This window comes from Bombus fervidus, chromosome 5 (assembly GCF_041682495.2).
Source record: "Bombus fervidus isolate BK054 chromosome 5, iyBomFerv1, whole genome shotgun sequence".
Lineage (NCBI taxonomy): Eukaryota > Metazoa > Arthropoda > Insecta > Hymenoptera > Apidae > Bombus > Bombus fervidus.
The window spans coordinates 6,546,644-6,566,709 of NC_091521.1; the positions used below are offsets into that span (position 1 = coordinate 6,546,644).

At 32.8% G+C, this 20,066-nt stretch overlaps 3 protein-coding genes across 12 annotated transcripts in view; 1 reads left to right on the forward strand and 2 right to left on the reverse strand.

Moving 5' to 3' along the window:
• Positions 1–1,118: 1,118 nt before the first annotated feature.
• LOC139987285 (glycerate kinase) lies at positions 1,119–5,791 on the reverse strand. The gene is made up of 5 exons (XM_072003366.1): positions 4,897–5,791; positions 3,698–4,259; positions 2,404–3,275; positions 1,480–1,873; positions 1,119–1,370 (listed from the first exon to the last, which is right to left on the reverse strand). Exons 1-4 carry the CDS (start codon positions 5,167–5,169, stop codon positions 1,523–1,525), a joined length of 2,058 nt encoding a protein of 685 aa, XP_071859467.1. The 5' UTR covers positions 5,170–5,791; the 3' UTR covers positions 1,119–1,370; positions 1,480–1,522.
• Positions 5,792–10,224: 4,433 nt separating this feature from the next.
• LOC139987209 (uncharacterized) lies at positions 10,225–14,122 on the forward strand. The gene is made up of 2 exons (XM_072003205.1): positions 10,225–11,684; positions 12,724–14,122. Exons 1-2 carry the CDS (start codon positions 10,834–10,836, stop codon positions 13,130–13,132), a joined length of 1,260 nt encoding a protein of 419 aa, XP_071859306.1. The 5' UTR covers positions 10,225–10,833; the 3' UTR covers positions 13,133–14,122.
• A 417-nt stretch (positions 14,123–14,539) lies between these two features.
• Slo (calcium-activated potassium channel slo) overlaps positions 14,540–20,066 on the reverse strand; it is a 107,475-nt gene continuing 101,948 nt past the window's right edge. For all 10 annotated transcript variants that reach the window (XM_072003197.1, XM_072003200.1, XM_072003195.1 and 7 more), the window contains one exon: positions 14,540–19,893. In XM_072003197.1, the coding sequence (XP_071859298.1) occupies positions 19,813–19,893 (81 nt within the window). In that variant the 3' untranslated portion in view covers positions 14,540–19,812. The remainder of the gene's footprint in view (positions 19,894–20,066) is intronic.

The following is a 20,066-nucleotide window of genomic DNA, read 5'->3' on the forward strand; positions in this document are numbered from 1 at the left end:
CAAACCTGACACCCAACATTTGATACTCAAAATAATTATCGAATGTTCTGTGAAATATTAGTCATATAGTTATTTCCACTAATAATAGTAGGCGTAGTTGCGATATTTATCTTACATCGCCATCTTCATCGAACTATTATTCCAAATGTCTTCAATTCTGATCGTCATAAGCAACTATAAATTTTATCATAATTGACTTTGTACTTTTAATAGTGTATAAATGTTCGTTGAAAAGTAAATATCTTGAATATGATATATTTCTAATTTAAGCAAAAAGTAACGTTAAAAAGATTGTGTTGAAAATTACCACACTGTGCAGGCGTCGTTGAGCTAGTCGAGTTCATTCCTGAGGCTTTGTTAAACGGGATTGGTACCGAACCCATGGGACACGCTGGCCTCGAAGATCTCTATTATGTCAAAGCGGGACGAAATGAGCTTCTTGGGACTTTTCTTCGATTCATTCCAGTTCGAAAAACCGGCCGGTCAATAGAAATCATTTCGCCTTGGTCGTGCCAACAACTTTATAACTGGGATTTCCTCTCTTATGGTTTAATTCAAGTTTCGAAAATTTCCATATGATAGGGAAATTTTTTCCATACGGTTATTTTAGCGAACAAATTAACACAAAATTATAGAGTCCATGGAAAAGAAAGTTTACGTTGATATTCTCTATAATATTTTATATAGCGCAGATATTCTGATGTATGTATGAACACCATTTTGAGCCTATTGAAATATAAAACTATGCGAAAGCAAAAAAGAAGAAATATGCTTTCGAATCCATTATAAAAAAAACTATTCGTTCCATTGAAATCTATTTTACTATGAATAAAACATAGGATAGACTATTGAAAAAAGATATTAGTTTTATGTATACATTTAAACACGAGAGAAGAGAACAGCGTTATTTCATCTGTGTCGTGATAAGCATAACATCCTAGTGCTAGTAATTTTTGTAGTAACACTAACTGAATATTAAAAACTGACCACTACCATTAAAATAATTTTTAAAACTGTACCAATTTTTACTATTTTTATTCTATAAAACATAATTTTTTTTTTTTTTTTTTTCTAAAGTCAATTATGTAGGTACAACGGAATATCGTTTCTGATATATAGTGATTACTGATGATGGTTCAGAACATTGTAAAATATTGTACGTTTATTCTTCCATAATAACTTCACTATTTTTCACATTACTTTTAATCACGTCATATTCGATTCATTGTAGAAAATTGTTCGAAAAATTTTACTTGACAATATCGTTTTCAATCGACTGAATTGTTTCGAGGACTCTTTGGTTCTGTGTTTTTCGATATTAATTCCATGATTAATTCCACGACCATTAACTTACAAGTAGCGTGCCCAGACTGTTCAACAAATATTTCATTACAAAAGATATTATGTACATTGTAATGAATATAAATGTAAATACTGTCAAATATATATTTTTTAAGTAGTTAAGCAATCTATACTTACAATAAATATAAAGCCATAATGAACTTTCTGGAGATATAAAAAGTCAGGAATCTTGTTTTCGTTGATCAAGACGGCAACAATATTGAAATTTCGAATGCGCCTCGGCTGACAACGATTGATAAACTGGACATTCCATATCAGCGCACACCTTTTCTTGATGTCCATGACAAACGCCGTCGCAGATACATTGGAAGCGAACGATTCGTATGATATGAAGATCTCCAACGTTTGTGAATGTATAATAATTTCCAGTTTTTAATTCTAATAATTCGTCTTCACCGTTAATACTTAAGAAGAATAAATTCGTATTGTTTTCAGATAAAACACGACTAGGTAGAATTGCTGCGTATTTGTTTTTTACACCTTTCAGTTCCAGCATTTCTTTTTGCGCTTCCTGTAAAGAAATAGTGGAAATTAATTTGTCATATGTGGAAAATGTTTTAAAACTTCCAAATTATTAAGCATTTTCTTCAAGATGATACTATAAACAAGAAAATGTAAACTCTTCTTCATACATGAAATTGAAATCGATCTCAAATCATATTCGACCAAAGATTCTGTATTTAGCTCTATATTTACACAGAACGTACACGAAATAAGTAATTTAAATTTTAATACTGTATTCTTTCTTCTGAATCAACAGAGGTTGTAAATCAACGTAAATGCTTAATGCTTAATTAAATAGTAAATTTAAAAAACAAGACCAAGTGCTTATTAACGAATATTAACGATACTACGCATGTATGACATTAAAACTTCGTTGTTTATAATATTAAATTAATTAAAAATTGGCTACATTGTCTTTGTGATATAAATCCATTGATATCTAAAATATTTAAGTTATATATTTTAAAATCCTTCATGTCGAATATCGACATAAATCTCAAACTTTAAACTATGTGATATATAAAACAAGAAATTTACCGCTATTTGACTTTCGAAGCGTCTCTCCTCCTTAAGTTTCCACCACTTCGTGTGCGCGCTTTGATACATACTCTGTGCTTTCTCAAATTCTGGATAAACATTGGTGGCCAAGCTGTTATATCCAAACGCGCCAACTGCTTCAGTATTACCATCTTTCCCGTAGGAGCTACCACCCAAGAACCAAACAGTGTACTCTCTTAAAATTGGATACTGCTGCGTACGCAAATACCAATATAACGAGAAATATAGCGCTAACTCCTGATTTGGTCCACCTTGTCCAGGTTTGGAGCAAAGATTAACAGTTGGTCGCCCTCCCAACAGAAGACACATTCCCAAACCCCATTTATCTTTCGCAGGGAATATTTCCTGCACCTTTTCATCGGTTAGAGGACATATAGGACTGTCTCTCATCTCTAGGAACATATCCAATTTATTAATTTTTCCCTCAACAGCCAAAATCATCAACGATGTCATTTTAACATATTCACGAGCGAATTCTTGGATATCTCCTAAACAGGTTGAATTCAGTTTCACTGGAAACAGGCCTTTTTTGAACGCTTCCGTAGCCATACACTCCATGGCGTCTGCGTTACAGGCTATCACGTATCTATGAACAAACTTGTAATGTTTATCCGCGTCCAATTGCTTGTCAGCTGCCATCACCCATGGAACTGTTTCTTCTATCAAGTCTCGCACGCTTAAGGATATTCTATCCAAAAGTTTGTATTTTTCTAGCACGGCGAGTGCTTTCTCGCCTTTTGGATCATATACACATGGTCCACCTGAGAGTTGGGACATCGGCTCGGCAGAAACATCTGACGTGATTAGAGTTATAACTCTCGCTGGGTAGGCCATCCGGGCTAAGTCGCCTCCTAAAATTATTGCAATTATTTTCTCGTATATATATTTATATATGTATTGGAATTATCTTTATAAATTGTGTATGATGGTTCGAGAATATTTTTATTAAATCTTTTTGCGTTTGATTGAAGAATAAGTTTAGAAAAATAGTTTAGATATACATTGGGCACATCTTCAGACATTTCTTTCTTCTTTCAGAGCGTCTTAGTTAGGAAGATATTTAACAGTTAGATGTTTAAAATTTTGGAATTTCCATGCTATTATCTACTGCACATATATTTTATTCTAGAATTAACGCTAATGAATATACATTTAATTCTACAGTTGATATTAAAATGAATATTAATCTTTATGTAACTATGATCATAGAAATATGAATTTGCGTAGATCTTCGCTGTCATAAACAATAGATAAGTTTCTTTATTTTTCTTGCCTCTAATCGCAGAAAGCTTGTTTCTCACGGTATTTATCTCTTCCGGAGTAGCGTCTGCAGCTTTCAATCGGTTCAATACTCTGAGCTTGTCCCTCAACGTGATAGTTTCTCGCGGCAGACAAAGAAGATCGTCGATCCCTTGCGAGAGCATGACAATCAGCAAATCTTTTTTCTTCAATTTCTTACAATAATTTAGAATTCTTCTAGTTTCTATCACGGACTTTTCGTCTGGTTGTCCATCAGTTCCAGCTTCGACGTACGAAATACGACTATCTAAGGGAGGGAACGCTTCCGGATAGCTCCACATCATGAAAATTGATTTTCGTGGCACCACCATCCAACCTTTCTTCAAGTGTTTGCCTACGACTCGTTCGAACGCCGCACTCATCGTCACCGCTTCTTTTCCCCAACCAACCATATGTAAATTATTTTTCAATCTATATCTAACGCCTTTGATCGACAAAATTGATCGGCCGTCGTATTTTATTTTCTCTGGTATTATCATGGACGTGTATACACACCTTATGCCAGTCTCAGCGATTTGGCTTAAGTCATCACGAATCTGTAACGAGACAAACATAAGCGTCCTATGTAACTTTTCTTCGCAGTATTATAATTATCGTTAAAATTTTATACGCAAGCCGATTTCATGAACTTTTATTCAGTGTAATAATATTACTGCTTCTATCGATTTATATTTTCTGTAGACAATACATTTTTCCATTGCTAACTATGTACATCGAAGGTATTTTCGTCTATTTTAATGTATAAATATAATAAATGAGCGCTGCGCAAACTAGGATATTTTCTGTGAGAAAATTCAAAATTCATTATGGCATATTTGACGGAATATTTCATAGCAAAGAGATAAATATACGTGAAAGTTCGTTAAAAAGTTGGGATAATAATAATTATAAAATCTTACAGGCGCGTTCCTGTCGAAATTTTTATTCAATACTCGTTTGATTATATTCATATTTATATTCATTATTTTCAATTATATCCTATGGATATTACTCAAATCTAAGGTAAACCTTTTAATGTAAAAATATCTTGATAAAAAAATAATACTTTTTAATTATCAGCATTACGATACAATATTACGATACAACATTAAAAGTGATATAAGTGTCGATAAAATAAAAATTTATAATGCAATGATTCGTCTAAATAATAGCATGTAGTAATACGCTCAAAACCTGTAACATAATCTTTTCACTTCCTGTTTTCTGGGCATCTCTGATCGCTTTCTGTTCCTCCCTTTCCCTTTTATCAGTACGTGCATTTTGTATGGCTATTTTATTATTTCTTCTTCTTTCTAACGAAAGTTTAACTTGGTCTATTATTGTTTGTCTCTTCGCTTGTATTTTTGCGATTCTCTTGGCTCTTTCCTCCTCTAAAACCGGATCGATGTATGATGGCCTTCGTTTTCTTGTTTTTCGGTACTTTGGAGCTTTCTGTCTGGTAGCCATATTTATTGCAAAACACTATTACATTACAGCCTAATTTTATCGTGTCTACATTTTAGTGATATTACATTTTTGGTGAATTTTAAAAGTGTGATTAGGTTATTGTATCCATGTTTGCACCGATGTTTAGTGAACTCAGCTATTATTTCTGAATAAAATCAACAAATTTTAACTATCGATAAAAAATCATCATAGACCAAATACTCGGTTCTTTTTCGTACCTCTGATCTCATGTCACATGCGACGTTATCGATTCAGTAGAATAAGAATAGACTTGTCTTAATGTGACATTAATCGGAACCTTACGTCTCAGATTCTGAAATACCGACATAGTAGAAAACCAGAATGTTCCTTACCGCCGTATAGAGGGCAAGGTAACCCTCAAAACGTGGACACGAAAAAGCATTGATTGTCGCGTCTATTCCATACCTCGTTGCTAATTTACCACCTAGTGTTATCTACAAACGGTAAGTCGCATGCTTGCTGTTTTTCCAGTTACCAACCGTTTCGTTTCCTGTTTTCTAGTAGAACATTTTGAAGGAGATCCAAGCGCATTCCTGTTAAGCGTTAGATAGGCCACCGTGAGGTTTTAGTCGGTAATAGTCCGACACTACCCCGCTGCTTCCTAAAAAAGCGGCGGGGTGTCCATGAGGATTTTCTCACGCAAAAAGAAAAAAAAGTAGGACATAACATCGGCACCAATGATTGCTTTTATATTTCAAATAAGAATATTCGAAAAATTATACAGTGACAAGCATACGAACAAGAAAATTTCTTGTACTACATTGAATTTAATTTAATTTGTAATTACTACTTGAAATAAAACTTTAAAGACCGTCTTATATCTATAACGCTTCAAAATTTGTAAATCCTATCACAAAAAAAAAAAGAAAAAAGAATAAAAGCAAAAAAGAAACATTTCAAATATGAAATATTACGTAATAACGTAAAGTAGTAAATGCGAATAACTTTTTGCCCGTTTATACGCTCGCCACTTTATGTCTGTTCTATTCTCCCTCCACATTCTAAGCATTGTTATCACGAGACAAAGATTTATGAGACGTAACTATGATACGTAACAGTACAATTCCTTCAAACCAAGTTACTCATTTGCATGTTTCACGTTAATATTAGTACGAAGTACACTGATCTTATAAGTCTATTATATCTTCAATAAGTTATTACTAGTAAACTATTATAAATTAATAAACTATAACTTTTGAAATCAACGTATGCGTGGCATATTGATAGAAATTGTACATTTAAATTCATCTATATCAATTATAGATAATATATTTTCAATGTATTTTCTAATTTAAATTATTAAACAATCTTCATTATTATGTTCAATAAACAATATGTACAAATATCTAATCCACTATTTACAAAGTAGTTGAATCATATTGCTATTACTTGAAATATTATAATTTATATGATATCAACCACTTGCACAAATCGCGAATTCGGTGCAATTTTATGGAACTTAATATTTCCGAATTACTTGAAGATGTTTAAAAGTTGAAAGTTTTCCACGTATTTCCTTCTTATAGATTGCTTCTACATACTATCGTATAGTTCATTAACATGAAATTTATCGGTAAGTGATTGACAGAAATAAATATAATTAACTAACGAAATTAGTGTAAAGCAATTGTGTTTTCGTAAGACCTGAAAAGGTCGGATTAATAGACACTCGTTTCGATGATTAATGGAATAAAGACTACCACTAGATTCAACTAAGACCAACTAGCAATGTCAAGCGGAAAATTGCTGGCATTCATCTTAAGAAATCACTCGGGTGATATTTCAATGAACAGGAATTGTGGGTCAGTTTTCTCAGTAGTAATATTCGTTGGCAATAGACGGTGCAGCTTTGGAAAACTCGACTAAATCGTCCCTGACTCTGAACAAAAACTTACATCACTCGTTACGTCTGTTAAAAGGCTAATTCGTTAACGTAACAGCGTATTAAAACTGCGCAAACCTATTACCCGAGTATAAGTTAGGTGAAACTAATGGCGAAATCAAAGGTTTTTTCTAAAATCGAATACATGTGTAAGTTTTTTTTATTATTATTTAATTTGTACTTTACAATTTGTCCAGCTGGACATTTGGTAAATTTTTCAATTTAATTATTAAATAAAATGTGGATTGCTAAATAACATGTGGATGACCACCCCCACTGGGATACCATTATGTGTAAGTTGAGACGCAGTAACTAAAAGTATCTATTAAAAAGATTTTAAGAAACGATTATCTATCTACTTTTAATAAATATAATATTTAAATAGATATACATCGCAGTTAATGGATTTCCAATAAAATAAGCGACGATTTTTATTTCAAATAAAATTTATTTCGATTATTTTCAAATATTTCCTTCGTTGTAAAATCGATAATAATTATTAATATATTCTTTAAACTATTACTTAATTATCAGCTAATAATTCGAAACATTTTAGAATTTTTTTTTATTTGGAAAAGACAAAAATTATGAACACTTTCTTCGTTTATGAGCTAAAGTAAAGATTGACCGCTTGTTGCCTTTAAATGCCAAGCATCTCGAAGCATAGCCTTGTTCTTTTATTCATACTCATTCGTTGCGTTTATTTTTTTTCCGGATTGATCGTGAATTGAGTTTAGGTAATTCCAGAGATGAAAAGTTGCCACGTATTCGTTCGTATCGAGTTTATAGATTCGTATGTGTCAGTATTAACAACATTGAGATACATCAATCTTTGTTATTTGATTACTGCAAACTTCATTAACATCGTAATTGCCCCAATCCTCAATCCATAAAAATCCAATCTTCGCTTTAGCTCATAAACGAAGAAAGTTTTCATAACTTTTATTCTTTCCAAATAAAAAAAATTGTTTTGATAAAGCCTGATACAAATTAAAAAATACAAATTAAACATATTTAATGAGACCAAGTTTATTATTAGTTATATATTTAAAATGACTACTCACGCTATTCAAACTGCAGACTCGTACTTATTGTTTGTTATTTTTTCGTATTTATTCTCAGCATGAGTCATTCAGTGATTCGAAGTAATGATGTAGCACTTGAGTGTACGAGTTGAAGAATAAACGTTTTATAAAGTGCCCTGTACGCCAGCTGCACGTCCACGTGTTAATATGAAGCATAAAGACCCACGTGTTAATATGAAAACACAAATTTAAAAAAGATTCAGAGCAAAATTTAAGATAAATTTTAGAAACGATATGTCTTTATAAAATCGAAATTTTATTAAGGCATATATATATTTAAAAATCTGAAGTGAATGCAGTAGGCATCTAACGATAGAGACTGAACCTTAACTAAATCAGAGCCGACAGAAACTAGTTAGGATCGAAGTAGTAGACAGGCGTTCAGTGAAACAAAATTATTCGCGAAGTAGAATTAAATTGAACGTTTATAATGAACTAATGATTACTATTAATGTTATTAATTGTAATAACAGTTATCGCGATTAAGTAAATGATTTTAATTTGTTTTTGCTTGAATCTATGTGCGTGTTCAAGTTTATGTGAATTAAAGAAAATTAATTAAAAACTATCCAATTTTATTGTACTAAGTAAATAAAATAAGAGTTTAATATAAATTAAATAGAAAATTATGTTTCTCTTAATTTCAGCATCGTAAGAAAAATATAGTGTGTAGAAAAATGTTACGTTACTTATATACGTAAAAATGTCAACATAAATAAGAAAACCTTTATCTTTATCCTAAACCAAATTGTTCTAAGAAATTAGCGGAGGAATGTTGTAACTTATCTTTTTAACGAATGCACATAAAAATCTATGTTACTAAACGAATAGAACTCGAAAGAACTGCACCAAGCGTTTGGCAATTTACTGATGCTTTCAACTAACCGACTGAAAAGTATTTGAAAATTCAGTGAATTTAAACTGCTAAGCTTCATCGAATCGCTATATTTGTAAAGTAAAACAAGCAGAATGACTACAATCACGAAAATCTCTTTTTAATCAAAACTTTACGCTAACTGTAACCTTTATTATTTGTGTTTCAAAGTACGTGTAAATATTGCAAAAACATAAGTGCAAAATATCACTGAGAGAGACTTTGTAGTTTGTTTATACAAAAATACCAAAGAAGTCGCAAAATAGAACTGGCTCTAAGAGAAGAACATATGCTACTGTGCAAATATCCAAAAATAAATTATACATTAGTAGGTTGAAATACCAGACTATGCAGATTGAAACGAAGTTTCAAATGATTATAATTAAATACCATTACTAGTGAAAAACATAATATTAAATACAATTATTGTATCATACAAGATCATTGTATTCATTATATTATGCAATATTTCATATTTGCATTAATTTAATAATTAGTGTACAAACAGGACGATGCGCTGATCATTTTTTTTTTTTTTTGATAATAAATATCATTTTCTAAAATATTCGCTTAAAGAAACATTATCCATTATTGTTATACAATAATTCCATATAATATCATATTTAAAAATGAATCACCTACTCCGTTTAAAAATAAACATACATACTCAATTTAGATCAAATTACCAAACGAATATAACCCAATCTTTGTATTATCATTCAGTAACCTATTAAAAATTCATTGACCGTTTGTTCGAAAGAAAATCTTTGGGTTCTGTACAGAAGAGCAATTCAAAGAGTAAAGAACAGCGAGGTACTTGACTAGATGATCGTCACGTGCGAAACGTGACAGTCTGCTGATGTTGTCGAAACACGTGACCCTGCTCAGCCATATATCTATTTAATAATCAGAACGAAAACCGAGTGCACTGTCTCATCGTTTCAACATTATCAAACTGTTCCCTCTCCTTGCACGCGCCGTCGTCTCGTATCGATCTACACGAATAGTGTCAATAAGGAGCCATCAGATCCATTTACACGCGTTTATGCAGGACATGTCTTGTTGTAACGTGTCTAATATTAGCCTCAATCAGAGCCAATAAAGGAGAAAATAGCGCGACACGAGTACGCGCTATTATTTATCGTACGTAACGTACACGTGACGCGATTCTTCGTCAATATATAAAGGTATCTTGATCTTGAACGGAATTACATACCAAGCAGACATCCTCCAGAGCACGAACCATTGTCAGAGAACTTCGTGCTCTTTAATTTTGTTCCTCGTAAGCTACATTCCATTTTCTGCTCATATATCAGCGCCGTATCTAACGTCGCGAACGTTAATTATATTCGTGGACATTTTACCGTAAACAGCTGTAAAACCAAGCCATTCGTCGCGTAGGTATAAAAGGAAGAAATAGGAGGAAACTTCCGTATCTTCGGAGCTGCCGAGAAACGAAGGTACCTAAAAGCTCTACGTTCGAAGAAACTTAGCTAGAGATAGTTTCAGAGGAGCTTAAAAATATTGGAAAAACTGGGATAAATCAAGAAATACATCGAGAATAAAAAAATCGGGGATATCGAGGAACAATTTTGAAGAAATCGATCGACGAAGATATCAAGAAGCTACTTTTGATAAATCTACAGATTTATAAAAGATCTACCTAGTCTTCGGATTTCAAAGAAGCTTAAGAATAAATTAAGAATTTTTGAAAAAGTCAAACACTCTACGTTCAATAAACTACGTACTGAACTCTACGTTCAATAAAATTACAAATACTCTTCGGAGAAGTTGTAGAAGAAATGCGTAATCCAAGCACGCAGAAGATTCTCAAGGACGAAGAATGTTTCGAAATAATTCGTAAAAAACTTCACAAGGATTCGATGGAGGATTTCTCGCTGATAACTTACGAGGTAGTTCCTATAGACGAGGTAAACGGTTTCATGGGCCAATACTTTACTTTAAAAGCTACCGTAGCCTCGCCGCAATCGCCACTAGAAACTAAGAATATCAATTTCTTCACGAAAATACCGCCGCCAATAACAAGCCCACAGTACGATTTTATCCAACAATATGGTACATTCAAGAAGGAAGTTGCTCTTTATACGACAGTTTTCCCGGAGGTGTTAAATGGTCTGGATAAAAGATATATTCCAGAGTGCTTCCTTGGTTTAGAAGACGATGTAATTGTTCTAGAAGATATGGCCCACAGTGGCTACGAAATGCCCGATAAATATAAACCGTTTGATTTCGATCACTGCAAGACTTTGATGAAAACTCTGGCAAGATTTCACGCGAAATCTTTGATTTTCGAAGAATTGTACCAGAAGAGTCTACACGACGAGTTCTCTCATTGCATGCAAGAGACACTTTGGCCTTTGACGGATGGCAGAGCTAAAGCAATGTTCGACGCTGCTGTAAAAGGCATCGTTTCCTTGATAGACTTGATACCAAACTTGGATGAGGATCAAAAGAAGACGTTTAGCACAAAGGTTACTGACTTGTGCGTCGATCATGCGAATAAATTGCTGCCATCGATGAAACACAAAAATGTACTATGCCACGGAGATCTTTGGGCGAATAATATCTTGTTTAAATATGACATCGACGAGAAGCCTATGGAGTGCTGTCTTATCGACTTTCAACTTGCAAGGTAATCGAGAAATATATTTTTATAAAAAATAAAGGAAAGGATTTAATACAGTGGTTGCAAAAGGTATTCGTAGATGAAATTTCTTTTTAAGTTAGTGTTAGTATCTTTAAGCAAAGTATTTTTACATACAAGAATCAAATCTTAACGCATCAATTTCTTTCTCCTATTTTTCTTAAATATCTATCTTTCCTTCCTTAAATTAGGTTCAAAATGTTATGCACTTATTTTGTAATTAAATGTTATTATTTTTTATTAAGAATTTATTAGTATACAGATGTAATAATAAATGTAGTCGTATATAAATTATAAATACTTTTCTCAACTACTGTGTATAAAACAACGAATAATATATTATTCTAATCATTTGTAATGTATCAGTATATATTATTTCTGATTGATAAATTAATTTTCATATACGAATCTCTCGGGTGTTACAATTCCACTTTTTAAATTCTAAATTTTATTACTCAGACAGAAAATTAAAAAAATAAAGGGCATACTTTCATAAATTTATTTATCAAAGTCCAAGGTAAATAAAAAAAAAAAATAATATTTCTGATCTTCTCTGCCTATCGATGCATATTATGAAATTGATTACCATAACTTCATATAGTGATTCAAGTGGTCAACAGTGATTCATATAAAGTGAAACGCAAATAAAACTAGATCAAAGTATGACATCAATATACCTAGTTTGGATAAATAAGAAAGTGTCACAATTCATAACTCACACTTGCAAAATGTATAAAAACGTTCGGGTGAAGTTCGTTAAAAGGTTCATCATATTTGAGCATGCTTAAAGTAAAAAAAAATATATATATATTCACAGCCAATACCAATAGCAATAAACGTAAAAAGGGCTGATCTAAAATTAATTGTAATTCTTACACACAACTTCATTATCTTACTATTATACTAAAAATATCACACTTCGTTCGAAAATTAAATCTCTTAACACAGCAACTTTTTTCTACTCTTTTTTCAAATACCTGTTTCTCTCTTCTTAAATTAAATTGCACATTAAATATTATTGTTGCAGGTACAATCCACCAGCCCACGATATCCTATGTTTCCTTCAATTTACAACAACACGGGAATTGCGCGAAAAACACAGCGAAGAATTATTCAAGATCTACCACGAGTCAATGGCGAAAGCTCTGGAAGAAGCTGGCTTAGACATTTCCACCATCTTCCCTTGGACCGATTTTTCCGCATCCATCGAAGATTTACGAGTCATGTGTATCACACACGGTGTCTTAAACATTCCAATCATGTTATTAGAACCTCGAGCCGCTAGCAAATACTTCTCAGCCGAACCAGAACTTTTGGAGAACATTCTATATGTTGACAGAACGCCTTTGGTTTGCAAGCAGGTAGAAGATGTACCTCAATACAGAGACAGAATGATGGACGCTTTGTTAGAATTGTACGACCACGTAGCTGGTTAAAGAAACAAAATTTGATCAGACTGAATCGACATAACGAATATTAGAACTTCTATTCACTGTAGGCATCAGAGACACAACATTAGTCGCTAACTTGGAAAGTAAGCGGCGAGCATAGCGAAAGGTAGCTTCGAAAATTGGTAGTATCAACCAATTCCATACAACTCATTCGTATAATGCGGTAGGCACAATCACGGTGGCTTTTTTTAACATTTCGCAGTTTTACTTTGATCTAACTCGAATAAACATTTGCTTAATTTAGTAGAGAATTATTTAATTAAAAAGATTACAGGAAAATTTGATTAATACAAGTGATTCCATCGTTCTGGAAGCTTGAATAATGCGGTAGGAATGATTTGGTGATTTCTGAATTTTTATAATTTAACATTCATACGAACTTGATATTTTGTTAGAAAACGAATTATATGCGTATTAACCAATTTAATAGAATTCATTCCCTATTTGAAAAAGATATTATCAATACAAATCATCTTACTGATGCTCCTTGAAGCTTAAATAATAATAAAAGTAAGAATAATCAAGGTGGTTTTTATAGTTTTGTACTGACACGGCTTTAATTTGCCTCGTGGAAGTACGAGGGATATTAGAAGAATGATTGTTGGTACAGGACGAGCAAAGATTATCTAGTACTTACTTTATTTCGTGTAACTAAAACATAGCTACGATTACACATATTTCGTTCATTCTGAATTTTGAAATGGATATTTAGTTGCTGATGTTCGTCGTAAATAAGTTATTCTATTATTGTATAGATAAGGCATTAATAAAAGTAATAGCTACATAGTTCTTAAAAATAAAATTAATATTAATAAACAAGATTTAATGAGTACGTTATTCGACAGTCAGCACTAATCATTGATAACCAAATTATCAAATAAAAGCTTAGTTTTACATTCAATGCAGAGATCTAAGGTTGTAATAGTTTTTATTGTAAGAATAATTATCGTTATTGAAATAAATAAAACTTGATACCAAATTGTGTTTCATTTTTGTATCTATTCACTGCTAATTATGTACCTGTTATAAAAAAATAGTCAGAACGTAATTTATATAAGAAAAAGTTAAAAACAATAGGTACATAAATCTAAAAAAATGCATAATTTCATACAAGTCAAATTTATTTCACTCTTGAAATTTGTCTGTGCAAAATCTATCTCCCATTATGTTATTCTTCAATCCTCCTGTATTTTTATACGAAGTTTATGAACAATATCACGATTTTTCATCTCCCATTTAGATATTAAAAGATGTTAAAATACTTAAACCAATATATGATATTAAAAAGTGTACGCTACACGGTTTGTGTATATATATTTTCTCTCTTATATTAATTATAATAAGGTAAATTTCATACGTCACAACACAGTGGATATAAAGAAACACCAAAGCTTACTTTTATGTATATAATTATTTATATCATCAATTATAATGAATATATAGTTATGTACAATATTGAATCTCATTCTTTAACAATAACATCAACAACATGATTAAACAACGTTCCTCATTGGTACACAAATTGTAAATGTACAGATAAAAAAGCATTAGATGAGGTCAATGAGGCATCGAAGGTGGCGTACGCTCAGCGCGCCTTAATTTTCTTTTTTTCTTCTCTTTATACATTTTATAATTCCCATATATATATTTCGAATCATTTTTGGTATTTTGTTCGATTTGTTTTTATTCCTCTTCTTTTTCCCTCCTGTTTTTTTCACATTTTTTTAGGTTCTTTTTTAACGTTAATTATATATACTTCGTTTAGATACACACGTCTCACATACACACAAATGCGCCACGTGTATCCGTGCGACGCACGAAAATACGATTACGGGTGATGATATCGATTGAATCGGTGCATGATTTAATTATTAAAGAGAGTGCATGAATAATTTGTATCTCGCGAGCAGCCAGGCACGAGTTCCTACTTTGTAAGAGTGAATCGAGAAATATGTAAAATAACAATTGTCTATTTTTCCAGTACATTTCGTACGTGAAAGGTCAAACTAAAATTAACGGCCATATTTTATAATTAATAAAGAAGAAACAAAAAGAAAAAGAAATAAGAAAGAAAAGTATCAAAATTCCAAAAGATGTTCACTCGTTTGTTAAGTAAAATTCATCTGCCTGGCTAAACCCACGCGACGCAAATCTCGACCAATCATCTAAAACTCTACACAAGGCTCCGACAAATTTCATTTTTTTTTCTTTTTTTTTTAATCACTTAACGAACGATTTCCACAAAATCTAACGCGCAAACTTTTGTTTCGTATATAATCGCATCAAGGCGAGGCAGGGTCACCGAGAGTCCTCCATCTTGATTTAACGCGATTCTACAAGCCGCTAACTTCCTCAAACAATTAGTATGAAAAATTGACTGCTGTGAACAAACGTTTTTCCCCAAAACAAGATTCGTTCGATTACGAATTGTAATTTGTTTCGTTTATTTTTCTAAAGTACGTGTCTTGAACTCGTTTCTTAAAACACTGACGCTCCTCGAGAAATCGAATTTTACGAAATCAAGTAAGTAATACTAAACTGTCTTTCGATTTTCGCCCTTTTCTTCGCACATATTTTCATCAATATGCTGATGAAAAATTAAGCGATTCGTTTATAATTATATATCCTGTCAGAGCTTTCGTTATCAAAGGATTCCTCGAAGATAAAAAGAAAAAAAGAAAGAAAATACAAGATAGACCATTGAGCGGAGAACGATAACGCACAAATGAATTTTTGTAATTGTTCAAATGAAAACACGATTCTCTTTCGTTCTCCTACTATTTACTCTTTTGACTCACTTCCAGCTTCTTTTAATCTCCGCCATTTGATTTTCTACGAATACTTTTCTGAAATTTTGTTAAAACTATAATTTCAATTGCTTTAACTTTATCATCTTTCACGATAGCGAATAAAATGAATTTGTATACAAATTAGAAAATAAACATATCTAGCATTCATATTTTTATAATTAATATAAAATAACGAGTTACGTGTGTAAAAATTGTGAATTAATGAATTCGTGTGTCATTAATTTCTTAAATAAAAAGTCCTCTTCTACTACTTTAATAGTGGATACTCAAAAAAAAAAAATAGCTTCGTCCATTAAATGTTCACTGACTCAATTTTTACATCGAACAAACCAAATAACAGGTATATATATATTAGAATAGATTTTGTCGTTTGATCTATCAAAATACAAAGAAAGCTGGAAGCGTGTCAGTAACAGTAACAGTGCTCATTCCTGTTATAATCATTAACATTACATTCGCAATCGATAAAAATAACGCATTAATTCCACATTAATAAAACATAGAAATCGATCGGCGTTTTCTCGCAGATCTACGTATACTAAAGTAATAGAAAAAAAAGAGTGAAAAAAGATATTTGGAAATCAGGAGCAACGAATGACACTTATTGCGGCTGATGCTGCACATTGTTTAGTATTATCATTTATACATCGATCAAGCTATCCGATTCGCACGCCTCACCGGCCCTTCTCGCCTTAATCGAGCCATATATAGAAAGTTATATACAACGATATAACACGAACTGCAGTGGCAGTGAATAGTGCATATGGATATTGCAAACAGTAGCAATGGCGGTGGCGGCGGCGACTCGTAATCGCGATACACGGCAGCGTCTACCACAGCTACTTTGTGTTTTCTCTTGTCCCCGATAATAATCGAACCGCTTCGTCCCATTTGCACATATATTTCTCTTTTTTAATCGATTAATGGTTAGTCTGATTTTTCATTGAACGATCGAGCACGGTAACCTGATGTTTTATTTTTTATATATTTTCAGCGTATATCGTATTTGGTCGGATCACGCGATACCTTCATCCTTTGTTTTTGCACTCGTCATACTTCCGCACGCGCGAATCGTTTCCCCTGGTTTCCTTTCCCTTTCTTTTTTTTTTCATTCCGTTTCGTACTCTTCTTTCTTCCCACGTATGTGCATCATTTTCATCGATGTGATAATCGCTTTTCTTTTCTCTCGTGTGTATTTCCCTTATCTGTGTGTTACGCGCGTGCACGCGCGCGCGCATGTGAGACAGAAAGAAAGGATGCGCGCGTATCCGCGTGTGTATGTTTTGTGTCTGTGAATCCATACCAGATATTTTTTGTGATTGTGTTGCCATATACATGCACTCGTACGTATCGTATGTGTATCATTACGTGTGCGTGTTTCAGTCATGGTTAGTGACAGAAAAAGGGAGGGGCGGAGCGGGGGAAAGAGCAAGGAAGAAGTATTTGTGTATAGGTGTATTTGTGTATTTCCTTCCTTTGTTTTTATGTATGTATACCTTATTTGATCCGTCTTTGTTTTTTTGCTTCTTTACATACATACATATATATACATATACATGCATACAGACATATATACATACATACATACGTGTATACGTCTATGGATGTATGTACACATATGTACGTTCGTATGTACACACTCGTGTAGTTTCACAAAAATATATAAAAGAGAGTGTCTATGTATACATATATATGTGCATATATATCTATAATGTATATATAGTCGTATCGATACATAGTCGATTAATACTCAAGTTGTGTGGAAAAAGGGTGTTTTTTTTTCTCTTTTATCGTTAAATTATTATATATTCACACATATACATACATACATACATGCATACATATATACATACATACAGACATACATACATACATCCACGCATGCATACGCGTTTATGTATAGAATCTGTACAAAGTGCTTGATTGAGATTTTTTATATCGTTAGCCGCAAAAGAAGACACTCAAGGTAAAGTTTACACGTAATCCTGCACTCCTGTTCGCACCTATCTCTTGTCATAACGATGCACGTTATCGTCTGCAAACTGTTCGGTCTAAAACTAAACGTACAGAGTAACCGTTACACCTATGACAGATTATAGCCCTTTTCTTAATCAAATATAAAGCGAAAACAAGAGAATATCATAATGCATAGAAAGAAGAAGGAAATGAAGAAATATCGTAACGTATATCTATACATTCACATATACCTGTTCCATTGAATGCAGATATAAAATATAGTGCTTCGTATTAATAGTTTCTATTATTTCACATGTACAAATTAATGTCTCGCAAACGCCTTTAAATAAATTGCTAGATCTATGTATTACTCGTGTACGTACAAATAATCTAGACATTTCACTTTCCTGATGAAAATTCATACCAGTAAATATGATACTAACTTTTAATTGCACAATACATAGGAAGTTACGAATCACATCGTAACGTGAAAAGTATGTCATTTAAACTACTTGGTTTATGGAATAAGAATATAGTTTCTTATTTGCAAGTTAATTATGAGAATCGTTTAATATAGAAAACATAGAGGCACATTTGCGAAGAAAGTACGTAACCATAAGAAAAGTGAAATCATGTACCTCTATCGTCGGTATCCTTTCATTTTCCAAGTGAGAGCTATGATCTGTTCTAGTTGTAGTTATCACCCTGTACATACGCATATACAGATACATGTACATATATGTATACATATTTCCATTTGCTTACAAGGCAAGATACAAAATCACGATACAGGAGACGAACACACGACTGTCTTGCAAAGTGAACAATGCATCTACATGAAAGGAACCAAAACGGTCCTGTCAGTGCAGTTATATCTCAATCAATTGTTTCATATCTTCTATATCTTCCTCTTTCCTCCTCGTTCCGCTTCTTTTTCTTTTTTTGTTTTTTTTTTTTTTGTTTTTATAGTTTACCGTCGAATGACAACATATTCACCTGTTCTGTACCTATTTACATATTCTGAATGAGCTACAGCGATGGTATACGTTAAGTCGCGAAGGCGATTACAATTCCTCAGCGATCAGCCTTGAAGATGTTCTCAAGCGTTTATAGTTAAGCTGTTTTGCTTCGCATTTGTTTTTTAAGTATTATTTCTTATCTTCTTCTTTTTTTTTGTTTGTTTTCTTCTGTACTTCTGTATTCTGCTGAAAGCATAGGGCGTGGAATTATAGTCACACACCGTTTTACGCTTCAGAATAAGCCCGTTCAGTCCTTATGCAGCCTTCGACATCGAAGACGATTAATAATTTCATGTCTTACGAAGATTTAGGAAGCTTAACGTGTAGCTACCCTCGGACCGTGTTTCATCATACCGTATCCCGGTATCCCTTTGCCGTTTCTCTTTCTTTTTTTTTTTTTTTTCATTTCCCTTGGCAGATTTTTATCCTTATCCTATCTTCTTCTTCTTCCTTCGCTTCTTCTTCTCCCTTTTCTTCTTCATTTATCACTTGATGTTATATTCCTTCTTTTATTTATTACACAACCAAGCCTCAACGTAGAAATGTTTCCGGTCACGATGTGAAAATAAATCACGTTAGCGATAAATAACAAGAAACAGAGAAATCTGCGGACACTATTAGAGGGAAACCGAATTCAGCTATACGAGTATTGACGAAATATATCACTGGCGACACATAACCAGCAGAAAAAACGGACGTGTTGATGATTCGTTCTATGGACGGGGTTTTGCGATTAATTCGTTGAGGGCATCGTATCGTAATGCCAGCCAATGAAGACTACAAGTCGATTCAGTAGGGACGACGGGCGGCATGATGCGTTTCCTTTGCGTAATTATATGTAGGAATAAGGTCCGTCTGTGAGGGCGCTACACAGCAACAGTCAGGAGGCGTCATCCTTTCCCCGAGCTCCTCTGCTCGGCTTGTATTCCAGACCTGGATCGAATTGCATCAGCACGAAAACCTGCAGGTTATTCAATAAAAAGATAATATTATCATTAAAATAGTAATGTTATCATTATAAATTAAAATCAAATAATAACATGATTATGTTGTGCGAATGTAGAAGACAACAGGAAAGAATCGAATTTTCAAACATTTAAATCTACAAATTTTCGGACATTCAAACTTCCGAAT

Bases quoted from the DNA above. Each gene is read 5' to 3' on its own strand.
- LOC139987209 (XM_072003205.1), top strand. From the start codon at position 10,834: ATGCGTAATCCAAGCACGCAGAAGATTCTCAAGGACGAAGAATGTTTC. The intron at 11,685-12,723 runs GTAATCGAGAAA...TTATTGTTGCAG, and splicing joins ATCGACTTTCAACTTGCAAG to GTACAATCCACCAGCCCACG.
- LOC139987285 (XM_072003366.1), bottom strand. From the start codon at position 5,169: ATGGCTACCAGACAGAAAGCTCCAAAGTACCGAAAAACAAGAAAACGA. The intron at 4,260-4,896 runs GTTTTGAGCGTA...GTCTCGTTACAG, and splicing joins GTGAAAAGATTATGTTACAG to ATTCGTGATGACTTAAGCCA. The intron at 1,874-2,403 runs GTAAATTTCTTG...ATTTCTTTACAG, and splicing joins GCTTCGAAAGTCAAATAGCG to GAAGCGCAAAAAGAAATGCT.